This window comes from Rutilus rutilus, assembly GCF_951802725.1.
Source record: "Rutilus rutilus genome assembly, chromosome: 1".
Taxonomy (NCBI): domain Eukaryota; kingdom Metazoa; phylum Chordata; class Actinopteri; order Cypriniformes; family Leuciscidae; genus Rutilus; species Rutilus rutilus.
In genome coordinates, this window is record NC_140209.1 from 36836400 (window position 1) to 36858699 (window position 22300).

Sequence of the window (22300 nt, forward strand, 5' to 3'; positions counted from 1 at the left end):
AGTGTAGACACAGTGTGTTTTCTAAACTTGCACCGTTTGAGAACATAACTCAGTGGTTATGTAGAAGACTATGGGTTGTTGTTTTTTCGAATACTGAGGAGACTTTTGTCAAACCCAGACCAGTATGCTTTGCTGGCATCATCCCACCAGAGGACCATTTTAATGAGAGAGCAAATTCACAGAAAACATCTTTGCCGCTCCACCCTGACAGATGTGGTGATGACCACTGTCGATGGATGTTCCTTTTGAGATGGCTGTGCCATACGGCTCTCTAGGAGCAGGACAGCATGTGCTCTGTCTCGAGTCCTTCAGGGAATAAGGCGTGACATGAGCTGACAGATATGAATTGTGTTCCCTTAGTCAAGTGGCATGAAGAGGGAACATAACGACAGAGGCTAGAGCTATGGTGAGGTTCTGCTTAATGTGACAGAAACACAAACCCACTTAAAGGCCTGGGCTTGGATCAATTTATGTGTTTAGATCAATTAGCTTTTTCAGAAGCAATCATGATTACTACTGAAATTTCATTTCAGGGATCTGAGAGAGGTTTGGAAGGAAATTGGCTTATACCTCAAGCAAACCAAACTTTTAAGTTCACAGTTGAATTGTGAACACAAAGGACTTTGTTTACCTTATTTTCACTTTTGCATGAATCTTGAGGTTGAATCTTGCATGAATCTTGAGGTTCTACAAACGTAAAATATGTCTATTACAGATAACCGTACAAAGTGCTGCTTATTCTGTTTCTATGCAGATGACAGAGTGAGATATTATTATACACAATAGTGGGCTGCCTTTCTGTCATATTGTTATGCTGTCATATGCTGGGATATAAAGAAACACAAACTCTCAAAGGTCTTCCTTCAGTTTTGATCCTGAAACCAATATCTGAAATCCTTATCCTTGTTGGACCATTTTTTGGAACAGCTTATAAGTAATACTAAGTAATGTGTTTTAAAAATGTAAAAAAAAAAAAAAAGTTTTCCGTGATGGATACTGTAGGTTTAGGGTGTGTGCGTGTGTGCGTGTGTGCGTGTGTGTGTGTGTGCGCGCTTGTTTTTCTATCCCAGTGGGGACTTCAACCTGAATGGGGACTCGGTCACCATGAGGAAACAAGCTTATAAATCATACAGAATGAGTTTTTTTTTTTATGTAAAAATGCAGAAAGTTTTGTGTGATGGGTAGGTTTAGGGGTAGGGTTAGTGTAATGGGATAGAATATACAGTTTATACAGTATAAAAACCATTACGTCAAAGGAGAGTCCTCACAAAGATAGTAAACCAGGGGTGCGTTTCCCAAAAGCATCGTTAGCCAACTATGGTCGCATGTTCCATCGTTATCAGCATAGTTCAACGAGTCGTGTTTCCCTGAAAACATAGTTCTAACGAACATTCGCAAACAGTATCGCAAAGTTGTGTGGTTGGAACGACAGCTCTCGACCTGTGGTTAGAAGCATGGTTATCTTGTTTGCAATAAATCCTTATCTTGAGCCAAATAAGCAAGCTGACATTCAGTACAATCTATATCTTTTATTTAGAATACATACAATTGTCATTTACGTCTTTTAGTTTATCAAGAGATTTAAAGTGTCATTTTTTAAGAGTGCGCATGTGCGAACGTGCTCTAGTACCTACGTAAGAACGAGCCTATGATTGAATCTGGAAATAAAGCAAAATAACTTCAAATGCCATGTCCATAATTTATAGCAAAACATCTAGCATTAATTCAATCTCAAACAGATTCATTAAATGAAGTTATTACTCCACCACGTGCGTGACATCATAAACCAATGTGGTTGAATGACCAATTTGCGACAATAGGGTACATTTCATATTATAATGTGTGAATACAAAGTTAAATTAAACTCATTCACAACTCAAAATGAGATCTGAGAAAGCAGTAGTATGTTTGTTCACTTTTCTTTCCTGATTGTGGTTCTTTTAAGGACTTGAGGATAACACACTAAGGACCGTGTTTTGTGCTGGAATAACTGGGACTAGTCACAGCACTTGCATATTGTTGCCTTATTGTTGGTTTGATTGCTTCTATTTCTCTCCTCATTTGTAAGTCGCTTTGGATGAAAGCATCTGCTAAATGATTAAATGTAAAAGTACATGAGTCTGGAGTGCTTAGAGATATGAAAAGATGGCTGAGTAAATGTGCTCAAAGATGAGTTTGAAAGTTGTTTTGAGCTGTACTGAAGGCTGGTTTAGCTCTTTGTTCTCCCCTACCTCATAATCAGGCTCCTGCAAGCTAGATTGTACTGCTGAATTGTAAAGTGCTTTTCAAGTTAAGCTCAAGTTGTTCTGTTACTAAAACTGCATTTTTTTTCCATGTACATTTATTGACTTGAATAATATCCAGCTGCCTGGCTGAAGAGCCGAGCGCTCCGTCTAATGAGCTGCCAAAAGAGGAAGCCCGGATATGACATTCCAACTATTCCTCTGGACACTAATAATTGTTGTGCTGTTTTATTGGGTACAATACAAAAGAAAGGATGTTTATCACCTACACAGCCTGAAACAAATTTATATTCATGTGGGGCATCTTATATGATCAATGAAAGGGCCTTTAGTGGAAAAACAATCCTCCCACCGCTAGCAAATAGATGCATTACATCCACATTTCTACCATACGCTAAAAGTATTGAACGCGGGCAAATTGCTACAAATGCAAACTGTCGTTTGTGCTGTTTAATTCCACTCCAGCCGTGCTAACAGGCTGACACTGCACAGACAGGATGTTGTCAAGGCTCTCGCTCACCACACAGTTTTGCATTTCACCTAATCATTGCCTAAATTATTTATGAAATTCTAAACAGCATTGCTCTAGTAGTGGCACAGTATTAATAAAAGCAGTCATGGTGAGAATTTTGGCAGGACAGAGGTGTGTGTGTGTGTGTGTGTGTGTGTGTGTGTGTGTGTGTGTGTGTGTGTGTGTGTGTGTGTGTGTGTGTGTGTGTGTGTGTGTGTGTGTGTGTGTGTGTGTGTGTGTGTGTGTGTGTGTGTGTGTGTGTGTGTGTGTGTGTGTGTGTGTGTGTTGCTGGTTTTTTTTACCTCTTTCACCTCTTTGCAGCATTTTTGGCCTCCTCTCATAAGGGGTTTAATGAAGCAGTAAATATGAATCTGTCATAAAGAATTCAAGCAGCTGGTGGAGCAGGCAGGGTTATCAACATCAGGTTATTAACAGCATCATTAGAAGGGGCCAGGCATGGAGATTACTTCCAGCAGCAGGAGGGGGGACAGCCAAACAAACAAATGAATTTCCCTCTGATTAACGTCAGGTTGACTACATACCCCGAGAGGGATCAGAGAGCGGAGAGCTTTGCCTTTAAAAGCCTTCTGACATTCGATGGACATGCTGGTGTTAAAATGCAGAAACAGCAGACAGGTTTTAAACCCTAGAGAGATGACCACATAGAGAGCATTTTAAGGCATCATATGGGTTCCTGATGGGAAGGTTGTTCTAAAATGTGGGTAGCAATGCTGTTTTCTAAGCTTTCTAAGGTAACATCACAAACTCAGAATACACTGCCACAAACAGTGAACAAATTTATCCACACTTTCAGGGAAAAAAGTGCATAGATTCTACCTTTAGGGGTACAACAGCTTGTACACTCAAAATGACATCTTTGTACATTATTTAACCCTAAAAGGTTCAGTACCAGTTCTTAAATACCTTAAGGGGGCATATAACTAATATGCATATTTTAGGAGTAGATAAGAAACGAAGTTGGCAAGTTGCCCCTTAAAGTGCCTCCACAAAATAAAAATATGACATTAAACAGTGTATAAATCACTCGTTTTACTAAAATGACTCTGTCCAACACCAGTTAAAGTTACAGCGGGAAGCAGCGTTTCTCTCTTGCCTGATGAGCCCATTGAGATTTAACAGACACCCTAAAATGTGTCGTGGGTTTGGTGAAGGGTAATTGAGAATGAAAGGGGAAAAGTCACATGAGAGCAGGAAGTGCCTCCATCGCACCATTATTGTGCTTTTTATGTGATAAATCCTGACTCTTGTTTTCGTACACGAATCGATCTGAATGAATAATGATGTTAATGAGAAGGCTAATTGAAAAGTAAGTCATTCAAACTTCAAATTTGAAACCAGTTTAGGCTGGTTTAAGATTTTCTTTTTCAACAGGGCACTGAAAGTATCAACAGAATAGTTTGATTGACTTAAAAATGTACTATGTTACCCAATATTTGTGTGCTATGCATTTTTATACTTTATACTTTTATATTATTAAGTATTGAGTTGTTAGCTTAGCAACATGCTAATGTCAAACCCTATCGGAAGGAGTTGTTAAATCTCCAGTGCACTTCATGTGAGAGGTGTTCTTTGTGTGGCATATTGAGCTGTTCCTATGGAGTGCAACTGTCAGGTTCCAGAAGTAAAAACTCTATTCAATTTCTCCACAGGGAAATAGATTTTGAACGATTACTTGTAAACCTTTAAAGACAGCCTTACTGTGAGCTACGAGGTTGTTAATCAATAGTATTTGCTTCTGTTGAAGCTGTTTGCCAGCATTATTTCAACTTCGTTTTAAAATAATCATGTTTAACAGCAGAATTCATGTCGAAAAACTACATTACCCATGTTGCTGTACAGAAATTTCAGAGTCGAAACAAGCCAAATGTGGCAAGAGATCTCTTTAGCTCTGCCTACTCCCATGAATTGCCAGTCTCTCTACACTCTGAAAATAATATTTGAATCTATATATATGCATATTTTGCAATAAACCTAAAATATATTGTTTATATATATATACTGTATATAATAAAAAAATTTTTTAAATGAGTAGCGTTCTATTTCTCCATCGTTTTTAATCTGATTATGCTGTTCGCAATGCTTTATGCTGTTTATATTTTAACTTTGTATTTTTGTCTGATTTTCAAATACTTTTTTGCTAGAATCAAAGTTTGTGATGTTATGATTCTCCTCATAGCTGGTTGGCTTGGTTTATGGCTCATAACACTTTAACAAAGACTTTTTTTGAAATCCCTTTGGGAAAAATGAATGGAAAAAAAAATACTTCCTGAACCAGCGCCTCTGAAAAACTGTTTCGCTCCATGTAGAGTGTTCCAAATTACTCAAAATCTTCGGTTTTAGTTGTTTTAGTTAGGATGCTGCTTTGTAGACAGCAAGACAGCTCACTTAGATGCTGGAACAGAGCTTTTCTGTGCTTTATTATAACAGCTCATTCAGTCAAGTCTCTTGCACCCCACTGTCCACAGCTGTAACTCATTCCCGCTCATAAATGATTCAGCCCGCTTTACTACACGTAAACTCAACTTTCAAGCCCCTAATATAGTCAAGCTGTCATGCTCTCGGAGTTAGCTCTGCTTTCAGGTTTGGTCTTATTAAATTAGCTTTTTTTTTTTATTATTGCTGTCTGGGGTAGCTGCATCTGTTGCTGTGATTTATGATAGATAGGGCTTATGTATTCCTAGCCTCTTTAATGAATGACATTTAACAGAGACACAACAGAGGGCGGCAGCCACGCTGGAGTCAGTGTTCATCTGATATCACTTTTCCCACTGGGACTGGTTCTCATTCAGTAACTGACGCTAGCCGGGTTTCCACTTTGCGTTTACACTGACTTAAAAGGGTTCATCAATTACTCATCCTCATGTCATTCCAAATCCATAAGACTTTCTTTTATCTTCAGAACACAGATGAAGTTATTTTCAGTGAAATATGTCCCTCCATTGAAAGTCTATTCACCCACAATATGATCAGCTTTTATTCATATATAAACATTGATCAGCGAACGTACATAGAGCACTCAAATGTAGTAAACAGAAGCTGAAGATGAAAAGTCTTTCGGGTTTGGAACAGCGTGAGAGAGTTATTTACTTATTACAAAATATTTTTTCGAGTTTTGTTTAGGACCAGAGTTAAAACAGTGAAATGAAAATTCTCTCATCATATATTCAACCTCATGTAATCTGCATGGCTTTCGTTTTTCTGTGGATCACAAAAGAAGATATTTAGTTTAAAAAAAAAAGTTGGTTACCAAACAGTTTTGGTGCCCATTGACTTACATTGACTTACAAAAACACTGAGACATTCCTCAAAATATCTTCTTTTGTGTTCCTCATAAGTAAGAAAATCACACAGGTTCAGCACAAGTGGAAACATGGGGAATGGATTGGGCACCAGCCCCAAAGCAGCATGAGCGCATTTTTTTTTGCAGGGCACAATGTCTTTTGTAGTGGTTAGCTGGAGGAATTGAGTGTGATGTATTTACAGTATCTCTTGTGCTCTTTCGTAGCCCCCTCTGTGGCCCCTCAGAACATCCAGATCAACACTTTGTCATCCACACAGCTGGAGGTTCAGTGGGAGCCGCCCCCTGCCGAGACCCAAAATGGCATCATTCAGGGATATAAGGTGACACCCCCAAACCACCCACCTCGTCCAATCTCTCTCATACTCTTATTATCTGTCCTCTTTTTCTCCTCCCCTCGAACTGTACTGTCATTTCAAGCTCTCTAGGGTGGAAGAATAGCTACAGTCTGTTTCTTTTATCTTCATTTTCTTTTCTTGTATTCTCCACAGATTTACTGTATTAGATTATGGCGTTAGACAGTAAGTTTTGTAGAAGCCATGAATTAATGATCATGGATGAGGGTTTAGTGAATATCTGCTGAAATATACATGAAGTTGATTCAGTATATAAAAATGTCCTGGCAGTAATATGGAATATTCATGTTAATCCAGAAATCCTTGTTGTTTTCATTGAATATTCAGTTCCGCATGATCAGTGAAGAAACTATAAACCCACTGCTCATTTCACCTCTTCAATAAAGAGTTTGCCATTTTTTTTATATAACTATACTGGATGACATAAATTAGATTTTTAAACATGGTTTTGGTACTGAATGTCAATATAGCATTTCAGCTGTGTCAAAATGTACAATATAGTCAAATATATGACCACAAAAGAAAACTTCCCAGGGATCCCAGACAGATGGATCAAAATATTTTATTTGATAATACAAAAATGTTCTACACATTGGTTTTATCTATCTATCTGTCTGTCTGTCTCTCTGTCTGTGGTCCCTGTGTTGGCTAAGAATCTGAATTGGAAACCATAGGTCTCTAAAAGTTGAGTAAGTTAAGTACTATTTAGGGCCACTATACATTGTCAATGCAGTCATGGCTGAAAGGGTTGCAGGATGCTGTGCTTTGTGCCAGACAAAGTTTAATCCTATACACTCCACCTATGTCTTTCATTGCCTGTAGATTCTTTACTGGGAGAATGACAGTCAGAATGAAACGGAGAAAGTTAAGATTCTCTTCCGGCCTGAAACCAACATGAGACTGAAGAACCTGACCAGCTACACGTACTATATGGTCAAGCTGTCTGCCTTCAATGCTGCGGGAGACGGTCCGTTCAGTGAGCCCAGGAGGGGGCGCACTCTTCAGGCAGGTGAGCGTCTGCACAAATCATCCTAATCGCCATTAAACTCCCATTCAGAACTGACCACAGAGCCCCCCCTCTGACCTGAGCACCAACCGTTACACCCTTAAAGGCTAACCTATAAATCTGACCGCAGACAGCGCGCCAAGGGCAATATGTCCACTTCCATATTGTGTTCTTCTCCGTGCATGAAAACCAGGTCGACACCTGATGGAGCATGTGGCATTATATCACCGTTGCATCATTCACATTAGCAATTCATGTGTTCTGCATTAAATCATTCACTCTATAAATGTTGTCGGAATGAATTACGCACAAGCGGGGAATGATTTGACCTCAGGCTCCACCTCACTGAAATGACAGGGAGGGGCTCGTTACCCACGAGTCACTTAAAAAAAAAAAAAACAATTTTAAAATTATTCAAATGGTCTTGATGTGACCTCATTTGTTCAAACAGAGGAAATACACCACCTCTGCCTCACTTTGACATTTCCTCTTGCATTTGTATAAGAGTACGGAACTGCATAGCTAGCATTGTGAAATCTCTGAGAGAGTGGGATATACTCATTTTTGTCTATTTAAAATGTATTACAAATATTACAACTGACTCTAAAATCGAATTAGATGAGCCACATTTAAAAGCTGTTGCAAAATAGCCAATGTACTCACACCTGTGACCGCATACTGAATTATTTAAACACTCTACAGTTGAACTAAAAACGGAATTAAACACTTTACATTTATTAATGCTGAAATTAATATTATTAAGCAATTTATTGAACATTTACCAAACATATTTAGAGCTTTTTTTATTTGCTGCAAAATGGTGCCAAAAGTTAATTGACAACTTTGAATTTAATTATTGATAGAATTTTTTACATCAATAATTAAATACAAAGTAGTCCAAAAAGCGCAATCAACTTTTTGAGTAGGATGACTCATTTGATGAATGAAATTAATTATTGTGATGAGTTAAATATACGATATAAAACAACTATCTTAGAGTCCTTTATCAAATTGCTGTTTTATACAAGCAATTAGCCTTTCTGAAGATTTCAGGAAAAGTTTGTATTTTGTCATTTGATTTATAATTATAGTGATATGAAACTGTAATGTGCTCAAGATTCTCATGTGGATACATTGTGCATAAGAACACTGCTTAATCATGGCAAAATCACTGTATTGTATGTACAGCCTCAAGTGGCTTATTGCTTTAATCTAGTGTATCTGACAGGAGTGAAAGTCTGTATTTGTTGCATTCATCAAACTATACCGTTCTCGCAGCCCCCAGCGCTCCCAGCTTCATCAGTTTCTCTGAGGTGACCAGCAGCACTCTGAACGTGTCCTGGGGTTTCCCACTGTCCCCTAACGGTGTGGTGGAAGGCTACAGAGTGGTATATGAGCCCACCGCCCCTATTCAAGGTCAGTCTGTAGTAGAGCTGCACAATTAATCGTTAACAGATTGCAGTCACTATTTAAACACCCACGCTATCTTATTCCTAAATGACAATGATTCAGCGACGTCTATTAAGCTTTTGACAAGTACAATCACAGCAGAGCATTCTGCTTTGCTGCTGACCTAGAGAGAGCAGTTCTCATGTATAGGTATGAATCAGCTTTTCAACCATGCACTATCATTATTTCTGTTACATAATTCAAATTATCGCAGAAGTACTAGGATAAAAGTTGATAGTTCGAATATAAACACTGATGCCTATGGAACCGATCAAAATTCAGTAAATCAGCTATTGAAAAACCTTGATGCTTCAAATAAAGATTGTATCAATTACATCTTTACAGCAGTAGGTGGCGACAAATGACTGATATCATACAAGAGATTTGTTTTGAGCGAGTCATTAAATAATTAATTCAAACTGATTAAAATTTTTTATTTTTATTAAAATTAATCATAAAATGAATAGACTGCAGCCATTAACATTTTGTCAGAACCTCTTGTAAATGACTTGCCAGAGTTAGTTCAGAATCGTGGGAGAATCGTGATCTTACAGTAAACCAAAAAATCGTGATTCTCAATTTATCCAGAATCGTGTAGCTCTAATCTATATCATGTTTTCACTGTATCAGAGTCTGTTTTCATAATGTTCTTGTTCTAACGGTGGCTTTTTTTTAACATCGCTAGCAGTGTTTTAATGTGTGATGATTTGTTTACATAAACTCATTTTCTTTTATTGTTTCCATGGCTCTGTGTTCAATTTTCAGTGAAAAATGGATGACTTTAAGAATATTTCTTAATGCCAATGTTTATAGTTCATAGTACAGACCTAGAGTAATTCATTTTGAGATGAACTCACTGTTCTTAGGTAGGAAGATACTGTAGCATTGTGTAATGTTTGTTTGTATAAATGATTCTTGTGCGGTAGTGTGTAATCATGCAAACTTTGTGTGTGTGTGTGTGTGTGTATGTGCGCATCAGGTGTGACTAAAGTGGTAACGGTGGATATCCGTGGCAGCTGGCAGCGCTGGCTGAAGGTGCGTGACCTGACCAAGGGCATGACCTATTGCTTCCGCGTGCAGGCCAAGACTATCGCCTACGGGCCTGAGGCAGAGGCCAACATCACAGCAGGTCCTGTCAAAGGTGAGCTACACAACCACAAGCAAAAAAACACACCAACAAACAGATCAGCAAAACTCTCAGGGTCGCTGAGCACAGCTTACATTCCCCACTCCTCAGCGAGAGGTGTCAGAAATCCAGGCTGTGAAAAAACACCTGCGTGGATCAATATCTCACAGTGGTGTAGGCGTTTGCTTTAGCTTTATTCCAGTACTCACAAGGGTCGGATTGCTTGCCTGTTCTTCACTGTTCACTGCACGCTCTCCTCTCTGTCTAGGATCTCCTGGATCACCTGTAGAAATGTCAATCACAAAGACAGGATCCATGCTCAGCATCCAGTGGACACCGGGGGAAACAGGAGCAGGACATGTGACCGGCTATGTGATTGAAGCGCGGCCCTCAGGTACAGCACTCAAAACTTTACGTTTTTTTGAGTGAGAAAAGTGTTGACCACATATCAGTACTACCAAGTTAATGGACCAAGTTTCTGTTACTTGGTTACAGTTACTTGGCAACAGTTAAGTTTTATTACTTTGTAACTTGGCAGGGACTTAATAATAATACAATAATAATAATACAATCACAGCACACTGGGCCAGCTATTTGAATACATTGAACATCCGCTATACATATTTTCGTTTTAAATGTATATATTGAAAACTTAAATTTAAAGTAGCAATCAAACTTTTAATGAAAATCAAAGTGCCGCCAACGTTCTTTGTGCTTTTTCAGCCATCATGACTTTTATTACTGATGAAGAAAATCTTGTTGAATGCTCTGAAATTAATTTAGTGTTACTAATTAAAAGTGAAATGAATCACTGTTGTTATTGTTAACTAAAACTGTTCAAAATGTAAACGGGAATTAGAAACTGAAATAAATTGAAGTGCTAAACTGAAATAAAAAATAATAATTAAATAAAAATAATTAAAGCTAAATATAACAGGGTTTTTTTATTAATAAAAATGTCAAAGCACAACAAAATTACTAAAACTTTAAAGTTAAAGTGAAAACTAAAAAGCTACTTTGAAATATTAATAAAAATGAAGTGATATATAAATAATATTATTTTATAAATTATTTAGTGTTTTTAATACTATTGCTTTTACGTTATATGTTAATATTTTTATAATATACTGTATATAGTAATTACTTTCATAGAGCATCTTTAGATTTAATCATGTGAATAAATGCTTCATTATTACAGTCAAGGTTCAACTTTTTGCCACACCTGTAAGTCTGATAATTTACCAACCGTTTCTTACCAGAAACCTGTATTTTGCTTCTTCTTTTTTTAATATTGTTGTTACTATGACAAATTATTTATTTCTTCCTTGCATATTTAAATAATGCAAGTTATTGCATAATTTGCAGTATCATTTACAAGAAGATCCTATAAACTGACTCGCACATCGCAATTTTGTTCCATTTTGTGCATTAGAGAAAAAAACCTGAATCTCTGAAATTTAGTTTTCACTGAGGTAAAAATAGCTTGAATATATAGCTTTTTTAATCGTTTTTTACACGTTTTTCATATTTCCAGTTCAAACCATGTAGTGTTGCAGTTCCTTTTAAAGTTAGCAGCCAAAACTAATTTCTACTCACATTTGGCTCTTGGCGAGTGTTCGTTTAGGAGCCTGATTGCTGGTCTGAAATGATCTACTGAACATTTATTTGTCATTGTTGCTGGGATACATTGATATAACTGCCCTTTCCATATCAGCATGGTTATTCACATTGAACAACATTGCTTGTCGGGCAATGAAACAGCTGTTAGCTGCTCTTGATGTCAGCATCTGCTAAGTATAATGGGACACTGTAATGAACTTAGTGCTTCCAAGTGCACGATGACATTTTCACTGGAAGTGACCTTGCTCCCCGCAGATGAGGGTGTGTGGGATACGTTTGTGCGGCACCTGCCTCCCACCAGCACCTCTCACTCCGTGAGTCTGGACCGCCTGCGGCAGGGCATCAGCTACCAGTTCAGAGTGCTGGCCATCAATGAGTTCGGCTACGGTGAGCCGAGTGCGCCCTCTGCTGCCATGTCAGGTAATAATGTCAGGCCTCCTGTGCTGTGATGAGTCATCAAAGAGATTTTGACAGGGTGTTGCATCAGTTACTGTTGATATTATTTAGCTCTTATGTGACTTTTACACCCACATGAACTCGTACTCACCATGTACTCCCAGAAAAGCTGCTTTCTTGCCTCTTTTAATACCTCCCAGAGGACGACTAAGAACTACTATATACAGGTTCAAAATGAACAAGAGTAACGCACAAAGTATAATTAATTCTAAAGTAAAGATGGTAGCACTTTATTTTATAGTCATGTACCCCATGTAATTACTATGTACTGATTATAGTAATTGCAATAACTGGGTAATAACTAGATGGTAACCTTGAACCTAAACCTAACCTTAACCCATGTAGTTAACCTATATTACCAAGTACTTTTTTAGGTAAGTACACTGTAAGTACACATACTGTAAAATAAAGTGTAACTGTAAAGTGTAACATGGTAACCTACTAGAAATGATTCAAGTGTTACCAAATCCTTCAGGTATTCAGGTACTAATATTTTGGAACAGTACTCTAAAGTGAAAAGCTTGATAACTCCGTAGTTATGTTGACTGAAGTCATTGTAAGCCTTTGAGGTTTTTGTAAGGTTTTATATATATGATCAAAATCAATTCTTAAAGGGGTGCTATTATGCTTTTCCACTTTTTTTAACTTTAGTTTGTGTGTTGCTGTTTCAGCATAAAAAAAAAACTGCATGTTTAGAAAGCTCAAAGTCCACTCCAAAGGGAGATATTTTATTTAACAGACTCCACATTTCAAGAACTTGCAAAGTCTGTGCATGAAATCCGTTCTGGACGATTCGCTTGCTCGTTAACATTGTCAGGATCTGAATCGGACTTAAATTGGTTTATTGACGCCATCCTTATTCATATTTACACTAGAGAAGAACTCGTGGTTATGGAAGGGCGGGACATTTCCCGAATATGCGCTAAGCACTGGCAGTCACAACACACTGGGCCAGCTAACCAATCACAGCACATTTTGTATTTCGGAAGAAGGGGCTTCGTCGAAATCGGCGTGTTCGAGACAGACTTTGGGGAGAGGTGCTGTAATAATGTTAAATATGTTAAAAATAATGCGTTTTTGTACAATCAAGCATGAAAACATATTCTAGTGCACCCCTAAAACAAAATCAAGACTTCGTAAAAGGGCATAATATGACCCCTTTGAAACAAGACTATATATATATATATATATACACCAATGGGCTCAAATGAATAAACTTCATTCAAAGGCAAAACAAGATTACATTTCCTACCCCATATTTTAAGCAAAACTTTGATACATTTTTCATACACACCTTAATATCTTGTGTCATTTTGCTTCTCAAGTAAATGTATCTTGATTTAAAAATGTTTAGATATTTGTACTGGAAAACAAGACAATATTTGTGAATTTGTGATTTACAGGTTTGGCTTTTCTTTTGACTCTTTTGCTATTCTAAATGTTTACTCATCGAGATTGCTTTGTTTTCATGTGTTTTCCTGTGGTTGAGCAACCACATCCTCAATTTGTAACACATGAACTCTGAACTACCAGTCCGCTCCCTTATCACAGATGATACAACCAATTACTGACCTATTGCTTTAAAAGGAAAGTATATAAATGAAACTGAGGTCATATAAAGTCTAATGCCTTAAAAGGAACCTGAAGCGAGATTTATGTGTTGACCAAATATAGTCAAGACCTTTGTATCTCTAAATATTATATCTGAGATATAACACTGTAGAAAAGGTTTTAAAATGCTTGCTTAGTCTCACCCGATTAGGTTGTTGTTTGTTGTTGATAGCAATAGCCAAACAAAGTGTTTTTAATTTGTGATATTATAAACTGAGTCATGATTAATTGTACTTTTATTTTAGCTTCAACCTCAACAAGATTGGCGTCAGTAACAAAGCATTCATTTGAAAGCAGAATTTCAATGATATCAACTAAAGTACACAAAGAAAAAAAAACGAAGCTGTCAAAGAAGAGAGCTTTCTTCTCCGTCTCTCTCTTTGGCCATTGGCTTGTGCTTTCAAGAAAAAGGTCTATGTTGCCTCAGCCCTTAATTAATGCAGTGTTGTGCAAGTCCTAGAGGTCTTTTTGTAAATGAAAAGCAAAGTATGTTATCAACATCTCGCGTGTCGTGGGACTGAAATATTCATACCACAGGCATGCTCCAATCTGTCTGTGAGTTGATGTCACTGCAGCTCAATATTGCTGTCAGAGTAGTCCATCAGTGACTGTCACATATGACTGGAGAGTTCTGGCACATTTGGGCCATGCTCTCCTTTGCTCTAGAGCACTAGAGATAAGACGCAGGCCAATAAACGTGCGTCAATGCTGCTCTAAAATATGGGAGATGATCCCTGCTGCTTCTCTCAAGTAATAAAATATCTTGGCAACTTGGCGAGTATTGCTATTAAACTCGAGGTTTAAACTCAAGTTTGAAAATACATAATTGAAATGAAGTGATCACACTTTAGCCTAGTACGCAACATAACAGGTGAAAGACATGGCATCGACTTGCATTGAATGATCGAGAGACCTATTTAGAGGCTGGAATACACTATATGGCAGTTTAAAACACTAAACAACTAATGATCACACACTACCAGACTTTCAAGTTGTTCCGAACACGGCAAGATTACACAGAAACGTGTGTAACAAAAAAACATGCATTCTAAAAACTGGACAGAATTGTAGTCTAAAAAGCTAAATAAACTTTGCGCCATCATACGAAATCTGTCGACTCCGACTGGCCGAAACCTGCAGTCAACTGTAAATGGGGGGAAAAGTCAAGTAGTTTAAAGACAGAAAGAATCCAGCCAGAACAACCACCCACAGTCAATGAGTCAGCAAGTTTTGCATGCCAAAAATATAAACAGTCTACTTTTCTATCTTTCATGTCTTTACATTTCATTTTTCTTTGTCCTAAACAGCCCAGCTGGACACCCCGTTTTATGAGGAGTGGTGGTTTCTCATCGTGTTGGCATTGTGCGGTCTGATTCTGCTGTTGCTGTTGGTTTTTGGTCTGGTCTTGCACGGACAGAACAGGAAGTACAAGAGCTGTGGAACAGGTGACCTAAAACAAACCTCTTCAGCCTTCTCACGACACATCCATCCATCCTCCCTCACATAATCATTATGTGCTGTAAATCCGCATACATATTCATCCAGATAAACACGTCCACCCACTCAGACTCCCACGCCGTCCAGCAAACAGTGATTCAGATTTGACCCAGGTGCTGTTTTTGCTGTGATGATGATATGCTGACTGCTGTAGGTAAAGCTGTGTCCACGGTGGAGGAGACGGTCACACTGGACAATGGGGGCTTCACGGCTCTAGAGCTCAACAGCAGGCCCATTCATGTCAAGAGTGTCTTCCTGAGGAAAAATGGCACCAGGTACTGTAAAAAACACTGCTTCCGTTTGCCTCGTCTGGTAAATCTAAGGGAGCAAATATTTCAGCATGAAAACCTGAATAACCAGTTGCTAAATTAGGTCAAACTTTTTTTTTTTTTCAGACCAAGCATGCCTACATTCTGGTTAGGCTTATTGTAGATTTCATGACATTTTCCACTGTATTTGATCAAATAGTGGAGAGCAGTTATAAATACTGCTACAAACCCGTAACAGTCTTTAACTTTGAAAGACATGGTTAACTTTGGACTAAAGGAGTCTTCTCACAAATATAATGGTCCTTTTTATGTAACGGGGTTTAAGGGACTTTTGAAAAAGAAAGATATAATAGTAGAATAACTATTTCCCCAAAAAATAGATAGATTGATGACAAATAATAATTCTTCCCCCAAGCAATGCAGTTCTAGCCTGGTAATACCAAACTCTGCTATTTCGCTTTGCTTCGTAGACAGAGTCTGGAATGGCATAATAGAGAAGTGTTTTCTCTCTCGCGGGGGGTCGCTTGTCTGAAGTTTAAAATCATTGGTTACCCGTAAGCCAATCACATGACGTTTGGTTATGGCGTGTGTTATGCGCATGCTCAGTCGCATCTAACTTCCACTGTAAACACATGTAGTATGATGCGAAAACAAAACCATCGAGCGAAATACCGGAGTAAACATGGCTGTGAACGACTTTTGCAGATTATGTGAAGTAAATCTACGCATCCACGGTACAATCAGCGTCTACGTCACGGTTCTCAGCCCGCCCTCTGTTCGTTGATTGGCCCGGCCGTCCGAAGGCCGCTAGAAAACTGAAAGATAGGCTGCTATCTCAGACTGACTACAGAAGCGAAATGAAATTGAGCGGAAGTAGGAAGTCTGACGTAGTCAGGCTAATGCAGTTCCTCAGCAATGTATAAAAATATTAAAAAATTTCATAGTTTACTCACCCTTGTGTCGTTCCAAACCTGTATGACTTTCTTTCTGCTGTGGAACATAAAATAATATATTTTGAGAAATGATTGAGTGTTTGTTTGTTTTTTGTTTTCTTTTGCTACACATAATGGAGGTCAATGGTCACCAAAACCATTACCAACATTCTCCAAAATATTATGCAGAAGAAAGTAAGTCATACAGCTTTGGAACAACACGAGGGTAAGTAAATAATAATATCAATCTTTTGTGGAAACAAAAACGTTGGTGGGCAAAGTCCAGTTGTTTCAGTCTGAATTCGCGCAGGTGTGAGGAGTACATCGGAAATAGAACAAATCGTGCAGACAGAATCAGTATCACTATTATAATGGGTCTTTTGTCGCATTGCGCCGCTCGCGTCCCGTGTAGACACGCTGTTAGTTGCATCTAGGGACACTTAAGGTTAGAGGGATCACTTTCTTTTCTCTTCAAGCAGGTCCCCTCCCCGACCCAATCCAGCTGGACTGCGCTATTCCGATGAAGACATCTGTAGCAACTACAACGGCGTGGTTTCCACAGAGAGCACCGCACTGACAGAGAGGCCTGCAGAGATGTCCGAGTCTGAGGTGGAGTGATGCTTCTTCACTCTATTGGTGTTTATTTTGACTGGATGAGCGTACATAATCTTCCAGATGTGTGATTTCCCCTGTCGTATTTCCATCAATCAGGCCACAGACAGCGAGTGCGAAGAGGAGCCCATCAAACACTCGTTCGTGAATCACTACATGAGCGACCCGTCGTACTTCAACTCGTGGAAGCGGCAGCAGAAGGGGCTAAAGCAGACACTGGCCTGTTCCTACGAGGAGTGTGCCAGCGGGGACACCGAGTCCTACTATCAGACAGTGGTCACACAGCACAGCGTTGGCGGGGTCTACACCCCTGCCGGCCAGCCCGCGCCAGGCTCACGGACTCCCGTCACAGGCTTCTCCTCGTTCGTGTGACGCACAGAAGGACTCTTTGTGGCTCGGACAACATAGTTGCAGAGGAAATTCTCTGATTTCGCACAGTACTATCACCACAAGCACTACAAGAGACATCACATGTGAACCGCTCAACGAGTTGCTGGATCCTGAATGTACTCGATTAGTGATCGTGATTATTATTAAGGGGAGAAGAGGTTTAAAAAAAAAGATTTTTATATGCCAGTACCGAAGAGTTACTGTTACTGTACGTGTCCCTCCTGTTTGCAGCCTTGGATGTGAAAGATGCATAAATGTCTGTGGGTTTTATTAAGCAGGACGCAACAGAAAAAGCCTGTAGATGTGACGAGACATTCCCGCTCTAGTGAACGGCACATATTCACACGTAACATTCCTGCCCTTACCACATTGAAAAGAACATAAGGAAAAAGCTAAGTGAAAAACACGCTGTAATTACTGTATACTCTTGTCTGAATAATCTCATCTCACCGTCAGGGTCGCTATATATACATGTTGCACTCGAGTCCGTAAAGGTCATGAAATGTAAATCTTCTCTAATGGATTTGATTCACGTTCACGCTGCCTGGATAATGAAGCACGGATGATTCCAGTATATTCTCTATAGACTCACCAGCAAGAAACCTAAAGAGGCTGTTAGAAGAAGCCAGACAGCTCTGGTTCCCTGCCTCCGTGTGATCAGACGGTGAGACAGTGCCAGATGTGTTGTGATTTGTGCCATTGCTCATTCTCACACAAATCAAACATCAAGTTCGTAGGTTTTTTTTTTTTGTTTTTTTTTTTTTGCTTTTACTTTTCTTGTTTTGTTCCTGTCTGTTTGGCCTCGCTTAGGAACTGCAAACACTCACTTGAAATGATTTAAAGAATGAATGTATGAATCGTATGTGAGGAGATCAGTATGCAGTTCTGCACTTTTGAGCCATAAATACTTCAGTTTCCTTCTTTTCTTCGATATGATCGAATATTGGTTTTCTTTTTTTACAGGCTTGTAAAAAGTGTCATTTTAGAGTGCGATTTTAGAATTGATTTGTATGGATTTTGTTGTTCGCTGTAGTGTTCTTCAGAAGTGACGTACAGTAGTTCTGTTGTACTTTCATAGTATGAATTTTTGCAGTTCTTGAAAATGCCAACACAACAAATACAGTAATCAAACAAGAGTGTACTGTTATGGAAATGTTTGTTTCATTCCCACCCAGTGTTTTAGCACAAGTGTATGTCATGGACTTTCATGAAGTAAAGATTTTTTTATGATAAATTAAATGTTTGTTGTTTACTTGAATGCCTCCAACTGCAGAGATGTCTTCTTGATATTACTTCAACATGCACCCAACACTAAATCATGACAACTGTTAAAGTGGGCATGAAACATAAGTTGCGATTCTTTTCTTCCCTATTGTGACGTATATCCAAGTGAAACGGCAGAAAAATGTAGGGCAGGGCTTGATTTCAGCTTGATCCCTTTCATTACAGAATAGACCATAGCTGTATTTTGTATCACTGTCCTGACTGATGGCTGAAAGTTGGGGAGTTCATGGACAATTCATTTATTATTGTAACAATTTGAATAAAGGAGTGAAGTGTTAAGAGTATTATGTAAAATATTTCTTTACTGCAAAATTTAAACAGTAAAACAATTCATGAAACAGATAAATGTAAAGGTAACATACAAAAACAACAATAAATATTGTGCAAACAAATAGTGTAATCAATGTAAAATGTAACTACTTGTATTAACAACATCTTTATCCTAAAATCATAATTCAGCCTAAATCTGCCTTTATGTAGTTTACTTTGGTCTGAATGTAAGCTAGTGTGGTTCTATTTTGTTCACCCAAAAGCTATTTAGAAATATATAGGGTGAATTTTGGTAAACTGGGTCATTCAAAGGGTTAGTTCACACTAAAATGAAAATTATGTCATCATTTACTCACCCTGTCATGTCATTCCAGACACGTAAGACTTTCGTTCATCTTCGGAACACAAATGAAGATCTTTTTGATGAAATCTGAGAGCTTTCTGTCCCTCCATAAACAGCTACGCAACTGAAACTTTGAACCTTAAAAAGTTCATAAAGAGATTGTAAAACTAATCCATATGAATTGAGTGGTTTAGTCCAAATTTTCGGAAGAGACACGATCGCTATATATGGCCTTTTATTCACATTTAAACATTGATCAGCGAACATAAACAGATCAACCAAACCTGCCTGACACAGGTTGTTCTTGAGGTTGTTCTCAATCTCATTGGTTCTTGCTGGAGCTCAAACGTGTTGCGTAACACACAAGAATGAACCTCACTGATTCTTACTGAAGCTCAAACGTGCTGCGTAACACGAGAATGAACCTCATTGGTTCTTGCTGAAACTAAAACGAGCTGTGTAACACAAGAATGAACCTCATTGATTCTTGAGGAAGCTTAAATGTGCTGCGTAACACACAAGAATTAACCTCATTGGTTCTTGCTGAAGCTCAAACGAGCTGTGTAACACACGAGAATTAATCTCATTGGTTCTTGCGGAAGCTTAAATGTGCTGTGTAACACACGAGAATGAACCTCATTGATTCTTGCTGAAGCTTAAACGTGTTTTGTAACACACGAGAAGAAACCTCATTGGTTCTTGCAGAAGCTCAAACGTGCTGCATAACATTAGAATGAACCTCATTGGTTCCGCTAAACTGCTCAATTCATATGGATTAGTTCCATGATCTCTTAAAGAGGACCTTAAAGTTAACAAAGGTTAAAAAAGAAAAGAAAAGATGCAATGTCTCGTTCCTGCCTCTCAGGGAACCGAGGTTACGAAAGTAACCAGAGACGTTCCCTTTTGAGAGAGGTTACTCTACATTGTGTAGCTAATGCTGTGGGAACTATATTAAATCCCGTCGTGAAAGTAGTGAAGATAAGCCCGGAAAAAAATGGGGCCAAACTACACCAGCCACGGAAGAGACAGACTGTCAGCCAATAGCCGCGCCGCTAGGAGTGCGGCTAGGATCTGACAGGCGCAACTAGACCAATGAGACATAAGCACCAACCCTATCAGAATTTGCATATCTGCAGAAAGTTGGTGCAACCCTATCAGAATTTGCATATCCAAATGCAATGAAAGCGAAGGCTGCACTGATCCAGGGCAGACACAACACAATAAGCACACAAGCATGAGAGTAAAACACAGTGTCAATGGCGGTAGCGGTAACAGCTGTATTAAACACTAGTAGCCATATACACAAAGTCAACAGCATAGCGGTAACCACTGCGTACAACTAGAAAGTTCACAGTGTAAGAAACTAAACTCACCGAAAGCACTTGAGACGCCACAGATGGCACATCCAGCTTGTAAAATCTGGCGAAGGTGTACTGAAAAGACCAGCAAGACATAATCCTGGATAGACATACCTCTAGACCAGGCCCACGAAGAGGCAACCGCCCTTGTCGATTGAGCTCTGATATTAAGGGGACAATCTTTCCCCTGGCATTCATAAGCCAATGCGATAGCGTCCACAATCCAGTGAGAAAGTTTCTGTTTTGAGACAGTACGTCCCTTAGTACATCCACCAAAGCACACAAAAAGCTGGTCCGACTGACGAAAGGCGGCCGAGCTTTTCACATATATCCGCAAAGCCCTGACAGGGCAAACAGCGCTCTGAGTGTCAGCGTCACGTGAGGATGACGGCTCAGCAGATAAAGCGGGCAGAGAAACAACGTGTGCTTTGAACGTTGTGGAGAGTGACTTAGGCATGTAGCCCCGTCTTGGCTGGAGAGTAACGCTGCAGTCACTGGGTCCGAAACAGATACAATTATAGTTCACCGTTTTCAGGGAGAGCTCCTTAACAGCAAGCTAGGGGCTCAAACGGCGGTAGAGAGAGAGCCCTCAAAACTAGAGCTAGATCCCACGGCGGCACCAATGGCGGCCGTGAAGGACATAATCTCCTCGCTCCCCTGAGAAATCTGGTCACCAGAGTGTGCTTACCGATCGATTGCCCGTCAACCGGGGAACGAAACGAAACAATAGCAGCCACATGCACCTTCAGCGTGGATGGAAAATTCCCGCTATACAGTCTGTGCTGTAGGAAGCGCAAAACATCCGACACAGAACAGATCACCGGGGCGTTATTGATGTCCTGGCACCATTTTGCAAAAACTCCCCATTTTAGAGCATAGAGGCACCTAGTCAAAGGCGCTCGCACCTCCGCGAGTGTGCCCAGCACTCGTGAGGGCAGAGTGTCTTGTTCATTTAAGGTCCCTGAAACGGCCACGCCTGAAGGTTCCACAGCTCCGGGCTGGGGTGCCATGTCGTACCGTTCGCCTTTCAGGTCCGCAAACCAAGGCTGGTTCGGCCAGTTCGGAGCCACGAGGATCACTGATACTCTCTCCTCCCTGATTTTGCATAACACCATAGGCAGAATCTTCACTGGAGGGAACGCATAAAGCCTGGCTTTCGGCCAACGCAATGTCAACGCAATGCCTTGACTTTGGCTCCACTCCAGAGGCGCAGGTGCTTTCATCTGAATGTGCGCACTGAATTCACATGGACGGACACTTGCTCTTACGGTAGTGTGTGGGTATAGCGTTCCCACAACGTTTCGACGCAGCGCGATTTACCTTGAAAGGGAACATCTCGGTTACGTAACCCTAGTTCCCTGAAGAGAGAACAAACGCTGCGTCGCCCTGCCATACTATGGTCGACTTGCTTCAGCCTATCAGAAACTGACACTGTTTGGTTCAGGTGTAGTTTAAAGTTTCCTGGTCAATGACGTCACCCGCCTTTGATGCCATTGGACTGATTCCATACATGCTTCAAGACGCAATCACGCAGAGGCGTTCCCACAGCATTTCGACGCAGCACAAGTTCCCTGTTCAGGGAACTAGGGTTACATACGTTACCGAGACGTTTCCATCCTATGTGTTCAAGTGAACAAAATTGTTACTT

At 39.6% G+C, this 22300-nt stretch overlaps 1 protein-coding gene across 6 annotated transcripts in view; it reads left to right on the forward strand.

Moving 5' to 3' along the window:
* sdk1a (sidekick cell adhesion molecule 1a) overlaps positions 1-17454 on the forward strand; it is a 344319-nt gene extending 326865 nt beyond the window's left edge. For 2 of the 6 annotated variants that reach the window (XM_084434485.1, XM_084434489.1), the window contains 10 exons: positions 6281-6396; positions 7252-7438; positions 8714-8851; positions 9864-10025; positions 10279-10404; positions 11886-12050; positions 15005-15142; positions 15349-15469; positions 16872-17004; positions 17107-17454. In XM_084434485.1, coding sequence (XP_084290611.1) covers positions 6281-6396; positions 7252-7438; positions 8714-8851; positions 9864-10025; positions 10279-10404; positions 11886-12050; positions 15005-15142; positions 15349-15469; positions 16872-17004; positions 17107-17379 — 1559 coding nt within the window. In that variant the 3' untranslated portion in view covers positions 17380-17454. The remainder of the gene's footprint in view (positions 1-6280; positions 6397-7251; positions 7439-8713; positions 8852-9863; positions 10026-10278; positions 10405-11885; positions 12051-15004; positions 15143-15348; positions 15470-16871; positions 17005-17106) is intronic. The other 4 variants (XM_084434486.1, XM_084434490.1, XM_084434487.1 and 1 more) reach the window with 3 other exon arrangements.
* The last annotated feature ends 4846 nt before the right edge of the window (positions 17455-22300 follow it).